The 15,530-nt window shown below is 44.3% G+C and overlaps 1 protein-coding gene across 4 annotated transcripts in view; it reads left to right on the top strand.

The window, feature by feature from the left end:
* The window catches only part of CNTROB (centrobin, centriole duplication and spindle assembly protein), a 303,393-nt gene extending 288,282 nt beyond the window's left edge, over positions 1 to 15,111 (top strand). For all 4 annotated transcript variants that reach the window (XM_085636906.1, XM_085636903.1, XM_085636904.1 and 1 more), the window contains 5 exons: positions 11,982 to 12,066; positions 12,748 to 12,918; positions 13,277 to 13,409; positions 13,503 to 13,599; positions 14,257 to 15,111. In XM_085636906.1, coding sequence (XP_085493032.1) covers positions 11,982 to 12,066; positions 12,748 to 12,918; positions 13,277 to 13,409; positions 13,503 to 13,599; positions 14,257 to 14,394 — 624 coding nt within the window. In that variant the 3' untranslated portion in view covers positions 14,395 to 15,111. The remainder of the gene's footprint in view (positions 1 to 11,981; positions 12,067 to 12,747; positions 12,919 to 13,276; positions 13,410 to 13,502; positions 13,600 to 14,256) is intronic.
* Positions 15,112 to 15,530: the final 419 nt, after the last annotated feature.

The raw sequence follows: 15,530 nt of genomic DNA, 5'->3' as shown, positions 1-15,530 counted from the left end.
ATGATACCATGCAAAAACTTGTCAAATGGGGTCAGAACATATCAGAAGAGAAACACAATAGACAGGCGTGTATAATCGCCATGTGTCGAAAAATCCGCAAGGAAGTAGAACGTATACATAAAGAAAGACGAGAAACAGACAGAGTAGAATCAGAAGAAGAGGAGGAGCAAGATTCAGAACAAGTGGAGACGATAGCTTACGTAGGTAGAGGAAGACCCCATAATAATACTAGAGGCTTTAATGATCAGATACGTCCAATACGTCCAGAATATAATAGGCATTTTCCAAATCCTATGTTAAAAACAAAATCCCCTGAACACCTATTCCAAGCCGTTGATAAATTACTCCGAGATCGAAGGGGGTACCATATGCTCGATTCCATGGACGAACAAGAATTAGCTAGGTCAGCAGTACAATGGGCTGACAGTCCCAGCGACTACAATGATGATGTACTTGCACACACGTTTCTGAATCTTGACCCATACGAACAGCGTTTAGCTAGTATATACATGATTCAACACCTCCTTATATTATATAAAAGTCAACACTCCGATCCAGGACCCTTACCTGACATATTGACAGAACTACTCACGAATATATGGAGAGGGTCAGGTACTGATTTGATTAAAGAGATTCTAGAATTCCGAAACCAATATTTAACTTTCGTATGTCCAGAACACGTTCCAGTTCCCATCATAGGAAGAAAAATGTATCACATAGATAGACAGAACCCGTTACGCGAAGTACACCCAATCAGAGGTGACGGTAATAACTTTACACGCGTGTTTGTGTACACGCCTATAACTAAACTAGAATTATTAGAAATGAAGAAAGTAGTACCCAGCCATGACAAGGATCCAGCAGGTTTCCACCGTGAAATAAAAGACATGTTACTCATGGGAGAGTATACCTACCCCGACATTATGAAAATATTAAAAATCCTATTACCAGCTGGTGTTTATGAGAAACTTAAAGAAAAGGAATGGGAGGTGGGAGACCAAAAGATAGATTGGACAGCATTAGAAAACGAAGAAAGGGCCCGAGCTGCAGGAGCAGGACTTGGGGAACAGACTACAGCACTAGCAGGACTACTAGTGCAGGTACTGCCACGTTTATTAACTACGAAAAAGGAAGACTGGGGTGCAATCTCAGCCTGTAAACAAAAACCAGATGAAGACACTAGTGATTTCTATTCCCGATTTGAAAAATGTTTTGGTATAAATAGTGGCATAAAAGCCAGTAGTGAGTCATATCCACATCTGTTTGTGACAAAATTAGTTGAAAATTCCCTGCTACAAGTCAAGAATAGAGTATTGAAATTCGAAAGTACCTGGCAAGGTAATACCCCATCACAGATGTTACAGATGTTACAATATCACCACAACAGAATAAAGGAAGAACAAGAACACGAACAAAGACGTATGAAAGATACAAAAATGAAAATGCTTGTTGCTCAGTCAGTCCCAGCTAATGGTCATCAAAAGGGTGATCCCGCAGGTCCTACAAAAGGGACATGCAACTATTTTATTTTTTTATGTAGCTTATAAAGCGCACAGCTACCCCCGGAGGGGTGTCCCGGCGCTAGAACCTGAGTCTTAGAGGGGAGAGAAGGAACAACAGGGGAAGAGGCATGATAAATCAGAGTCTGGAAAAGAGCCAGGTTTTGAGTCTGGCCCGGAAGATAGATTCGGAAGGGCAGAATCTGAGATCGACTGGCAGGGAGTTCCATAGTTTTGCAGCAATGACACTGAATCCTCTGCCACCCATTCTAGATAGTCTAAAGCGGGGAGAGATCAGAAGGCGTAGGTCATTGGATCTCAGAGATCTGATGGACCGGGATATTGAAACTCGTTTTTTTAGGTAGTTTGGTCCGCGATCATTAATGGCTCGGTGAGTCAGAGTGAGGATCTAAAACTGAATACGGCTGGCCACCAGTAGCCAGTGCAGTTCCTTACGATATGCGGCAACTGACTGACGATAAGAAATATTGCCAATCAGCCTCGCCGCCGCATTCTGGACAATCTGCAGCCGGTCAATCAGGTATTGGGGAGCTCCGGCATAGAGGCTATTAGCATAGTCCAGGTGGGACGTGATGAGAGCGTGGGTAACTGTCCGGCGGGAATCCAAAGGGAGGTAGGGGAGGATTTTCCTGATCATGCGTAGCTTCAGGAAGCAGGCAGAGGTCACTTTTTGAATCTGAGTCTTACATGATAGGGAGTCATTGAAATGAAAGCCCAGGTTACGGGCCGAATGGACGGGAAAGGGAGCGGGAGCGAGTGCCGTGGGCCACCACCAGGAGGAGGGGATGGAATTTTTCTGGTTAAAAAACAGCACCTCTGTTTTGTCTGCGTTGAGTCTTAGATGGTTTTCAGACATCCAATCACTGATGTTGTTAAGGCACCGGCGGAAGTTAGAGAACGCGGAGTCAGAGTGGCCTCTAAAGGAGAACACTAGCTGAGTATCATCAGCATAAGAGACCACCCTGACTCCGTAGGACTCCACCACGCCGGCCAGTGGGGCAAGATATATGTTGAAAAACAGAGGGCTGAGGGCCGAGCCCTGTGGCACACCGCAAAATAAGGGTTTTTCCTCCGATCTGAAAGGTCGCAACAGCACCCTTTGACTTCTTCCAGAGAGGAAGGACTCGATCCAACTGATGGCAGTGCCGCCAATGCCCATATGCCGTAGTCGGTCAAGGAGGATGGAGTGGGATACCGTATCGAATGCCGCGGACAGGTCGAGGAGGACCAACATGGCCTCCTCGCCTCTGTCCACGCACTCCCGAATGGTCTCCGAGACTTCCAGCAGAGCCGTCTCCGTACTGTATCCCGCCCGAAATCCAGATTGCGAGTCGTGCAGTAGTAGGTTGTTCTCCAAATACTCCGAGAGTTGCAACTGCACGGCTTTTTCCAAAACCTTAGCAGGTTTGGGGAGGAGGGAAATAGGGCGGTAGTTGGTGAAAACAGTGGGATCGGCATCTGCCTTTTTTAGAATAGGGATCACCAAGGCTTCCTTCCAGGTGGTAGGGAAAAAGCCATGGTGCAGAGAGGCATTCCAGACGGAGAGGAAAGGGTCGGCTAGCAGGGGGGCCAGTTCACCCATAATTTTGGCCGGAACGGGGTCAGAGGGTGCACCAGACTTACAAAGAATGAGTAGTCTGATAGCATCCTCCTGGGCAAGTTTATTGAAGGCAAGGAGGGACGGAGAGGTAGGGGGATCGGTAGAAGGAGGCCGAGGCATTGGCCCTTTAGGGAAGGGAACACAGAGTTTATTGATCTTATCGAGGAAAAAGTCCGAGAGTCCTTCACATAGTTTCTGGCTAGCTGCAACCTGAGTGGTCCTGGCCGGAGGGGTAATGAAATCTTTAACGATGGAGAAGAGAGTTTTTGAAGAGTTTTTGGCTTTGGTAATTTGGAGCGAGAAGTGATCTTTCATGGCTGTTTTTTTATGTTTAAGAAATTTTTTCAAGGCCGCCTTATAGGCAAGCTTAGCTTCAAGATCGTAATTTAGTCTCCACTTCCGTTCAAGTGCTTTACAGCTACTTTTTTCCTCGCGGAGGGAGGTGGAGAACCAGGGAACAGAAGGACGGGATCTAGTGGAAGTGATGAGTCTCTGGGGGGCAATGTGGTCAATAGCGTTGATGAGGGCGGAGTTGAGCCTGGCGATATTAGAGTCGATATCCGGGGATAGGTGGTCCGTCTGGAAATGAAAGATCGGATCCAGGGAAGCGCAAGTGACTTTGTGCCACTTCCTTCCCAGCTCTTTCCTGGGCACAGGAGGGATAGATTTACGGTCTAAGGCCAAAGAAAAAGGGATAAGGTAATGATCGGACCAGGTAAGAGGAAGGGAGGGGGAGACGGTGATAGTGGGGAAATTAGCGAAAATAAGGTCCAGGGTGTGACCCGCCACATGAGTAGGACCAGTGACAAGTTGAGTAAAATTAAGGCTGTCCATGATTTCCAGTAAATTATTCGCTTTTGAACAGAGGGAATTATCGACATGAAGGTTAAAATCACCTAAAGCTAAAAAGTATTGATGTTTCAAGGCTAGATCAGCTAACTGGTGAGTGAGAGCGGTAAGAGAAAGAGAAGCCGCCGAGGGGGGGTTATAGACTAGAGATCCCGCAAGAATAACAGCTGCGGAATCGGATACTGAGAAATAGAGGGCTTCAATGATACCAATGTTGGTGAGTTTGGTAATGGTCAGCTGAAAATGAGATTTAAAGATGATTGCTAATCCGCCTCCCGATTTTCCCCCTGCACGATTAACACATTTTATGTCATAGCTATTGTAAACAACCAGGTCATTATATACACGATTGTCCAGTCCTGAAACTTAATATTGCTACAGGTAGAACCCAGGAGAGACCACGTCCACCTAGACAGGATCAGAATCAACAACAAATCCCCCAGCATGCACAACCTAGGTTAGCTCCGCAACAATTAGCTCCGCAACAAGGAGCTCCACAACAGACCGTAGCACCACCACAAGCGCAGCCTATTGCTGCAACACAAGCAACAACACAACAAATGTATCAGTATGCACAAGCAGATTATCCCGAGTATCAGCGATACACATGAAATAGCCTAGAGAGGGAAGTTGGCTTACCCCTTATTGAGGTTCCTGTAGACCAAGAGGGACCTTATGTACATAGTGAACTATTAGGGGAAGACAGAAAGTTCTTACTTGACACAGGGGCAAGCAGAACAACTATAAGACGCAGTGAAGTTCCAGGGGCACCACTCTCAGGCTTACAGAATATTTCCCTTGGATTCTCAGGAAAACCTATAATTAATGAAGTTACACAGCCTCTTCCACTTACGATTGGTCCATTGACACGTACTACAGATTTATTGCTTACCAAATCCTGTCCAGAAAACTTGTTAGGTATAAAAACATTGAAAGCTCTAGGAGCCATAATATGTTGTTCTCCGGAAGGAGTACGACTATTTCTACGTGACTTCAAAGGTCACTATGTGTCCAGAGACATGGATCACCGACTGCAGAATTTACCTACACATTTATGGGCACAAGGCCCCACTGATGTTGGTTGCATGAATATTACACCATATCGTGTCACACTAAAAACAGGAGTAATACTACCACGAATAAGACCATACAAATTACCACCCGATGCTGTTGTGGCTTTGCTGCAAATCATTGACGAGCTCATTGCACAAGGAGTGGTTGTCGAAACTGACTCCAATGTATGTAATTCCCCGATAATTCCGATTCTTAAAAGAACGGATCCAAAAGCACCACCAGTATATCGATTAGTTATTGACCTGCGCGAATTAAATAAATGTATTGTACCACAATACCCTGTGGTCCCAGATATCTCGTCATTACTAACAGCTATTGATTCAGAAGCAACGTTCTTCACTGTAATTGATCTCAAGAATGCTTTCTTTAGCGTCCCAATAGATCCGGAAAGTCAATATCTGTTCGGATTCAGTTTAAATGGACGAAGCTTTAAATTCACACGCGCACCTCAAGGATTTACAGAAAGCCCTAGCATCTATAGCCAAGCACTAAAACGAGAACTTGACAGTATCCACATGCCAGTTAACACTGCCTTGCTTCAATATGTCGATGATCTGCTGATCACCGCCCGAAGCGAACATGAATGTGAAAAAGCGTCACTGACGGTTTTAAAATTTCTGGCCGACAAGGGGCACAAGGTGTCCCCTTCTAAGCTGCAATTCTGTGTCCAGCGAGTTGTTTACCTTGGGCACTCGCTGTCCAAGGAGGGAAGGCAGCTTACACCCGACCGTATCCAGTTAATCGCTAACATGCCACCACCCAAGACACAAAAAGAGGTACGGGCTTTTATAGGCCTCACTTCATACTGTAGGCAGTGGATCCCTCAATATGCATTTCTAGCAAAACCACTCATCCAGTTAACAACACAGGAGGCAGCCACATCGACTGTCCTCCCTTGGACTCAAGAACATACACATGCCTTTGAAAGCTTAAAGAAAGCTTTATGCCAAGCACCTGTTTTAGCAACACCATGTTACAGTAAGCCTTTTACACTCTTTGTTACAGAACGCGAAGGTACTGCCTTGTCAGTACTCACTCAGGAACAAGCAGGATCACACAAACCATGTGCTTATTTCTCTAGTACATTAGATCCAGTAGCTCAGGCTCTTCCTGCGTGCCTGAAATCGGTGGCAGCAACAGCTTTAGCAATCAGACAAAGCGATGCCATAGTGTTAGGACACCAACTGACAGTACAAGTACCACACGCAGTAGAGGTTCTCTTGAACCGCACACAAACACAACACTTGACTATAGCGAGACTCACTGGTTACGAACTGACATTGTTTCAGCCACATATAGAAATCAGACGTTGTAATACATTAAACCCTGCCACACTGTTACCAGTGGGCGGAACAGATCCATTGGCACATGATTGTGTCGAAGTCATTACTATCGAGACGAAACCCAGACAAGACTTGACAGATATCCCTTTGTCAGATCCAGACTTGACATTGTATGTAGATGGGTCATGTATGAGAACAAGTACAGGAGAGTTAGTGGCCGCTTACGCAGTCACAACAGACACTGAAGTCATTGAAACAAACTGTATTAACATTTTGTCAGCTCAAGCAGCAGAGCTCATCGCTCTGACACAAGCCTGTATTCAAGCCAAAAATAAGAAAGTCAACATATACACAGATTCACGTTATGCATTCGGAGTCGTCCATGACTTCGGCGTACTATGGCGAGAGAGAGGTTATTTAACTTCTCACGGTGCCCACATCCAACACGGACCCCTCATTCAAGCCCTATTAGACGCGATTCATCTACCTACTGCAATATCGATTATGAAATGCAAAACCCACACAAAAGTTACCGATATCATTTCTCAGGGTAATGACCTAGCTGACAGAACAGCTAAACAGACTGCTCAGAATCAGACTCACACAACTGACATAACAAAGACAATAGTTCCGACACCAACACATTGCATGACAGTTAAGGATCCCGCCCTTGATGTAATTGACATACAGACACATGCTACACCAGAAGAAATAAAGAAATGGACTGAATTAGGAGGGATCCAAACGGATCAAGGATGGATGACGAAGGAAAAATCTATATGGTTTCTTCCCGACTCCATGGTCCAAGTCATCATTAATACAATACATAGTCCAGCGCACCTAGGAGAGAAAGCTATGCTAGACAGCATTCAACAAATTTGGTTCAACAAACACTTGCGAGCAGCGGCTAAACAAAAAGTTCGTACCTGTATGATATGTTGTCAGTTTAATCCAGGTAAAAGTATCCCCGTAGAGCAGGGTGGATTTCAACCTCCCGATCATGCTTTTGAAGTCCTCCAGATGGATTATATCCAGATGGAACGATGTCGAGGATTCAAATATGTTCTCGTAGTTGTCTGTGCTCTTTCCCGTTGGACAGAAGCCTACCCGGTTTCAGATTACACCGCCCCGACTACTGCCAAACAGTTAGTTCGAGAATTTTTCCCACGGTACGGTTTACCACGTGTTGTCTACTCAGATAACGGCCAGCCTTTCTCATCCGAACTAATGAAACACGTTTCCCTTTTGTTAGGCTACCAATGGAAATTCCACTGTGTCCGACATCCCGAGGCAGCAGGTCTCGTGGAACGTCATAATCAAACTCTGAAAATTAGATTGTCCAAAATATGTAGAGAAAAAGGTGTCGATTGGATAGTAGCCTTACCAGTTGCGCTCTTTTACATGAGAATGGTAGCACATTCTCGAACAGGGCTATCCCCGTATGAGGTGATCTTCGGTAGACCACCAAATATGTGGGGGACGCCTATACCTCGCAAAATCACTGATGTTGACTGTAATATGCTGACAGATTACCTGGCTTCCTTGATGTCTGCACTACAATCTTGTCGTTCACAGGTAACCACAGCTTTTCCCGATAATACTGAGGGGAAGCCCCATGACGTGGTTCCTGGTGACCTGGTTTTGGTCAGGAATTTCGACCGGAAGACCCAACTGGAGCCTAGGTGGAAGTCGCCTAAGTTGGTTCTACTCACTACAAGGACAGCCGTGAAGATTGAGGGTCGCAAAGGGTGGTTGCACTCGAGTCATATCAAGAGATTTTATGGACTACCATCCAGTGTCAATATTCAACCTTGTATTCCCTCACAGACAGACTCAAAGCTCCCCTTGGTTGAGAAGTCAAAACCAGAACTGTATAAACTAAAATTGAGGTCTAGCAAGTCAAACAATTTGATTGTTTAAGTCCTCTCCAAGGTGAATCGGTTGAATTTGTCTCTGACATGTATCCTCTAGACCGGAATAGAGAAAGAAATCAGCAGAAGCAGCTTAAAAAGCATGCGTATTGTAAATCACTTCGTAGTCACTGCACAGTAACACTATTAATTTTGTTTTTTCTAAGTCTTCTGATCATCGTTTTCAGCATACTATTGCATATGTATTACCCTATTCTTAAGCGTGCTTACAATGTAACTGCAGAACATTCTTTTAGCGAATTACCTCCGCATGAATTGTCCTATAGATTTGCGCTGCGCAACAACACATTCATTAGTATGTTACATCATTCTCATCAGACCAGCAATGCTACCAATTGTTGGATATGTGGCCGACTCCCTCCCTATCAAAACTATAAGGGAGTTTTGCCCCTCTTTCCATATCCGTTCACACACAATGGCTCCTGTGGAGCATGGTTTAGTTTGATTCATTCCTTAGATTCAAATTCCGCAGTTTACCAAGACAACTGGGTGTGGGGAAACCTGAACCTAGTTTTGCTTAAAGTCTGCTACCCTAACAAGTAGGGACTTCCCAAAAGAACAGGAACTGATCTAGAAAATGAAGTATATGGATTAGGTAATTTTACACTTAACCTCATGATCCTGAACGTTGAATCTGAAGCTACACCAATCTTGCCCGCCATGTCAGTATTCCCAGTAAAAGGGGAATTATGTATAAGAAAGAATGGTTCCATACACATGGGCCATAGTAAATGCATCACTGTAATAAAATTCCGTGATCAAGGCAAGTCTACATTTAGAGCTTCCCATCATTCCTACTTCATATGTGGCCAGACCGCATATATATATCTACCTCTAGATTGGGATGGTACCTGTTACATAGCATTCCTTCTGCCACCTGTTTTCCTAGCTCCTCCTGATTATCACAGAAATACCCATTTAGTACACAATAGACAACAGAGAGATCTCCCAATTGTCGATTACACTGAAACAGCATGGGAAAAATACACAGATTTCAATAAAGGGTTCTTTCCCTATATAGGTACAGTCACTAATAGTAAGCTGATACGTAGATTAACCAGAACCCTTGAAACAGTAGTGAACGAAACTATTTCCGCCTTAGGCAATTTAACAGAAGAGCAGTCTGCTATGCGGATTGTTGTGCTTCAAAATCGTCTTGTCCTTGACGTCATCCTGGCCGATAGGGGCGGAGCTTGTAGGGTCATCGGATCAAGTTGCTGCATTTTCATACCAGAAAATTCGCCGTCAGTATATAAAGCCATAACCCGCCTTCATAAGATTATAAGCCAGATACACCAGAGTCCAGGCACCTGGACTTGGTCCGGTTGGTTCTGGGGCGTGTTGTCAGCCTGGGGATGGAGAATCCTATCCTTCCTAGGTATTGGCTTTCTCATACTATTCAGTTGCTGCTTATGTCTACAATGTGGGCCAGCGATTTGTGGCCTGTGTGCCACATCGTGTATCCCACCTCCAAGTTTTCATTCAAAATCCCGGAAGAAGAAAGAAGAACAAATGATGCTATATGAACAGATCGATGGATTGATGAAGATCGATATCTCCTGAGGGTCCGTAGGGGACAAGGAGGGAATGAGGAAATATGAATTTTTGTGATCAGTTATGTCCCCTATCGTAGACCCCAACGGCTCCATGTACAAAACTACAAGTACATGTATGTTCCCTCCAGTTCCAGCTCTGAAGACGCAAATACATGTGCGTCCACCGTCAACATGTCCTCTTTCAGATCCACCATGAATGGGTCAGATATTCCATTCCTAAGTATGAAAGGCCACCGACTTTATGAGGTTCACTTTCCCCATTTTACAGATTCAGGCGAGTAGGCCCTGAATTCTGTCATCAAGCCTTTTCCTGCCTTCTGCCTCTGAAAGCTCCAGTCTGAGCCTGCATCTGTATCCATGAACTTTGTCCTACTCCCTGCGCGGCTAACGGTGCCTGATCCAGCCTGTTGCCTGCCAAAAACTGCATTTCACCTTCAAGATTATCTGCTTCGCTCCTCATCCGATGCATTCCTGTCTAGCAGTTTAGGTAAACATTCCACCAGCTACCGTGCAAGGGGCCAGGCCTCACTGTCCTCGTGCAAGTAATTCATAGCCCCGTTACCATGGAAGATTCCTGCCCCCTCGCATCTCATGTAGACACTTAGACGCCCGTACACGCACGAACAGTCAGTATAGAATAGATTCCGTTCGAGAGACCTTTCCTTTTGGATAATACAGTTCTTTAAACATAGGATACTAGATATGATTTGGGATTAGGTTGACATGACCCTCAGACTTCTGTCTCCACATGTAGAGCTAAATGTCAAGTCCCCTTCACCCTCTAGTTGCACGTCAATCACACGTCATGCGGCTGCGCACGCATCTCTGCCAAATATTTCTGCTGACATTGCAGGATTCTCTTATGGATCCACCCATTTGTGACATCATGTTTAATGACGTATTTTAGTTACACCCATGTTTACGCCTTTTTTGGTTACGTATGCATATTTTATCTCTCTTATTAGCTGTTACGCCTCTTGCATCTGTTTTACTGTAAATGCATTTTCCTATAAAACTGCTTATCTGTCAATAATATATGCCCTTCCTTCCTGAACTTTCGTGGTGATGGAATAGAAGCCTGTAATTCGAATTACATTCCTTTGTATAGGAATAAAGCCTTTTTAACCCTCTAATACCACAGATTCTGCCTCTTATATTTACTGAGTTATTCTTCCTAGACTTTACCGCATAAAAAATAGTACCGGTAATGAAATATTTACCACAGGTTGGGGGTGGTGTTGGTCGTACTGCGTGGATTTAATATTACAATATACGATGTACAGTATTGCTTGATGGGTAGATTGTGTTTCGTAACGTGTTGTAGTTCTACTAGAAAAGTGACATGCAATAGAGAGTATCTTGAGGCAATCAACCGGCCTCTTCCAGAAGGAATGTTTGCACACAAGAAGTGCAGCCATTACTGCATTCTTCAGAGTGATACAGTTGAATGGACTTGTTTTTAAACCACCTTGATTAAGTTGCAGGGACTGAAGCCTGTTTTAGAAGATAGGCAGTTCTGCACATTTTCGACGTGTGGTTTCTTTTTGTTTAACTGAGTCTACTAGTATAGACTGTTATGTAGATTCTCCCCCCCCCCCCCACCCCTCTCATTTCTGATTTCTATTGGGCAGAAACATTAATACAGGACCTTGATTTATATGTATGCACCTGTTTTGGTCCTTAGCAATAGTGATACACACAGGGACATAAGTGGTCTATGTTGGCTCTGTGAAAGTGCCAATTGTACATTACATTTTGTTTTCGTTTGTTACATTCAAGGTTTACACAAGCCTCTGAGCTACTGAAGGAAAGTCTGTCCTCTCTCCCAGTGCCAATGGCCTGGCCATTATTTTATAACCTCCGAAACAAGCTGTGATGCTCATATTGTAATGAAGCAGTTTCCTTGTTAAACGGATTTTAATTGCATCTTAAACAAATCCTATATATGTCTTTGTGTTCCATTGGGATATCTAATTGTATGAAAAAATAACAAATCTATTTTAATTCTTTATTTAACAAGGTCACCACTGTCTGTGAAGAGTTTTTTCCCCCAGACAACACCCTTCAGACTTCTTTAGACAAAATATTGTATTGGTTGTAACGCTATTTCTGATTGTTACACTATGTAGCCATGCAATCTTCTCCTTACGGATTTCTTTCTCTGTTAGTTGCTGGACCGGACACCTGGAGACCCTTTGAACGAGAAGCACAGTAGCCTGTCCCACTCCATGTCGCAGCTCTCTCTACTTCAGGGTAAGAGCTGGAAAGATATGACTGAATGTTTGTGCATGGGAATGGCTTCTTCGTCTGGAAGCTAGAACTGTGGTATACTTGCTGTGGCTACATTCACGGTCCTTCTCGGAGTTCAGGAGTACACGATTTCAAACTGTCTAGTACAGTTTATAAAGGAGGCGTAAGAGTATCTGACTTGAAATCATGCTTCTGGGTTTTTAGTTTGGAGTTACCCTCGCAGAGTCCCAGCAGACCATCTGCATCCAATTCTGGGATAAGCCAGTGAGAGGTTAAGCAACGAAGGAGACTCGGTCACCTCAAGCAACAAAATATTGGCAAAGAAATTGGACTATGAGATGCATTGTGGTGTTCTTGTTACCCATGTGCTGGTCCTAAGCCACCAACACCTGCATCTGCAGCTTCCCTGACCTCTAAGGGTGAAACCTTTGAAAAGGAGGAGGCACCCACATTACCTACTCTGTCGTTCTGTGACCTATTGCCGAACTTTGCTTGGTTTGACCTTGGTATCTCACTGTCCGCTGCCCCTATACAGTTGCGGAAAGAGCAGAGCAGAGAAGAAGTGATGGATGCAATGCTCAATACGTTACACTGTGCTCGTTTGTTTCCAGTGTTTGCATTTATTGAAATGATTTCATCAAGCCAGACTGTCCATGTTAAAGTTTCTCCATTTCCTTTCTGCAGGAGACCACTTAGGCTACCGAGACCGGTCTACAGGTATCTGGGACCATTTACGGCAGCCTCCGGCTGGCCAGCAAGCTGCTGTGAGAGTCCCTCAGGCGGTGCAGAAAAGCAAAGTACCAGAGGTTGCACCCCACAGCCGTGAACCTCACACCCCTCCCAAAGCTTTACCTAGTGAGTAGACCAGGCTCTCCTGCCTACTCCAAGGTTGGAATATTTCTTACCTGTCTTTCTGTTCCTGATCTGCGGCTGTCAGATTGTATATACCTCTTTCCCTTCTTGTCCAGTCAGGGTACAGTATTTCATTATGGTCTTTCGGTACTCCAGGCCCTGCAGATTTCATACCTATTCATCTGTTCCATTGGTCAGAAGTTTCCGGATTTCTTGCTTGCTTTTCTCTTTCTGACCTCCTAGATGGCATACTTCATACCGGCCGTTCTGTTCTTGTTCATGTAGGGCTAAGCTATTCCATGTTGGTTTTCTTGTAGTTCTCTGCTCCGACTCTGTGCTAATTCTGTTTTTTTCTACCCAGACTTTCAGGCACCACCCATGACTCCAAAGGATGTGGCTGAGATTTCTCGCGCCAGGGCTCTTTACCAGGCTCGCAGTGGCCAGCCCCTTGCGGAGGAGATTTTAAGCTATCTCCAGGGCATTGAACAGGCTGGGTAAGTGTGAACTTGATCTTGTAAAACACGCAAGGATCTTCCTTTGAGTGCTTGGTCTGTGCCTCTTTATGACCGACTCTGTTCCCATCCTAGGCTTGATGGGAAGGGAGACGTGAATCCAGAGCATCAAGGGAACCAGACAGCAAGGCGGTGTTTGGACCCGAAGCTGAACGACGCGGAGAGGAAAGAGGTGCACAGTTTAGATTTTCAAACCCTTTGGAGTGTTAAGTGTTGAGGCAGATGACACTGGCTCCTAAGTCCAGTGAAACGTAAATGCGCCTTTAAGGGTTGTCAGCAGAGAGTGCTTTGCAGTTTGGACCTTTCTCCCTGCATATGTTCACCCATCAGTTCTATTTCAGACAGTGGGACACTTTACTTGTTGATCTGCCTAAATTCTGCATGACTGCACCCCCGGCAGACTCCCCACGCGCCCACGTTATCCTAAACATAGACACTTCTCTCCTTAGCTTAAAATGTGATATCTGTTTCGAGTATAACTGTGGTACATATTTCACTGTTCATGCGTCAATAAATTGGCCCACAATTTGTCTTTATGCCTTGTTCACATGCACCTCCGATTGTGGACCAGCGCATCTCACTTAAGTAATAACTATAGTGTACATGAACAATAGACCTGCATTCTTTTTCTCCGTCTTATAACCTTTTAAAATCTTGTGCATCCTCGTCCTGAAAGGTATTTTCTGGTAGTCTGTGTCTGCAGTTTACATGTTCGATAGTTCTACAGTAACTCTAGTAGCTTTCTGTGGTCGCTTTTTTTATCCTGTTCACCTCTTCAAGTTTTTTTTTTTTTAATGAATTTTTATTCATTGAAGAATATCTGTTTCAGGTGGTCCCTGTTCCCCGACGTCCTTCCTCCACTCGACCCTGCAACGAAAAGCCACAAAGCACAAAAACTGTGAAGAAAACAGTTCCTCCTCCCAGCCAAGGCAGCATCAAAAGCAACCGGTCTGGTGTCTGGAGATGAACACTGCGATGGTCGCTCCTGGGAGTGGCTCTTCTACCAGTGATAATGTTCCTCTTGCTCGAGTATTCAGATTCCACCTTGTACTTCTGGTAGCCCTATAGCCTTGTACAGAACTGGGGCTTTGAATTGTTACCTGGTTTCAGTTTCCTCCTGTTGCTACAAAAATGGGTGTTTTACTTCAAGTGAGAGAAAGGATTGAGAAACCACACCTTCCACCAGGACACTACTCTCACCTGCCCTCAAGTATTTTAAGGAAAAACAAGCTTTTGTAATGAGAAACCAGTAGACTTTCCTCACCATTCAATTCTGAAACTTGGCGCACAGATACTCTGATGGATGTAAATCACTACTAAACTAATTTCACGGCCCTAAGACTGCACCCTATTACCTCACTGATCTGATTGTTGCGAGAATGAATTACCACAAACGGAAATGTCTTTGTAATTCAGTGATATTGTTGACTTTCCACAAACCAGATTGATTATTGCACCATTGCTTTTCTACTCTGTCATGCTCCATGAATGTTTATTTCACCTGGATATTGGAGTATTACAGATTCCTCTTCTTCGTTCTTCTAGATGTTGGTCCCTCATGTTTGTAGCCATTATTATCTTGTCTGGTTGATTTGTTTCCCTCTCTATGGCTTCACTTTGCCAACAAGGAAGTAACGCACAGTCTGTTATTTTTTTATTTTTGATATTAAAATGTATTTAAATATGTTGACTCCATTTTTTACTTTTTATATCTCTGTACTGTTAGAGGTGAAAATGAATGGGGATGTGACCTCCAAGTGTGGCCTAGAAAAGTAGGTATCAAAGATTGAGGAGAACATGTCCTCAGTCCATGAACTTTCTATTGTACCTTGCACAGAAAAGAGGAGTCTTGACTGTCTCGGCTGCTAGTTCCGCACTAAATGTGACTTCACGGAGCCGTACAAGGCACCACTCCACATACGTAGGCTATTGGTTATTCATGTCCTTCAGTGCAAATTTAGAGTTCCTTTACTTGGAACATTTTACTCAAAATGTTTTGTACCAGCAGTGTTGTCAGACATGCCTTCACTTACAATTGCAGCATTCAAAAGGTGCCACTGCTACAGATGACAAATGTTACACTCTGATCTGCACAACTAAAGT

Source organism: Triturus cristatus, chromosome 12 (assembly GCF_964204655.1).
Source record: "Triturus cristatus chromosome 12, aTriCri1.1, whole genome shotgun sequence".
In the NCBI taxonomy this organism is placed as follows: domain Eukaryota; kingdom Metazoa; phylum Chordata; class Amphibia; order Caudata; family Salamandridae; genus Triturus; species Triturus cristatus.
The sequence above is the reverse complement of the archived record's forward strand: the minus strand, read 5'-3'. Positions and strand labels throughout refer to the sequence as shown.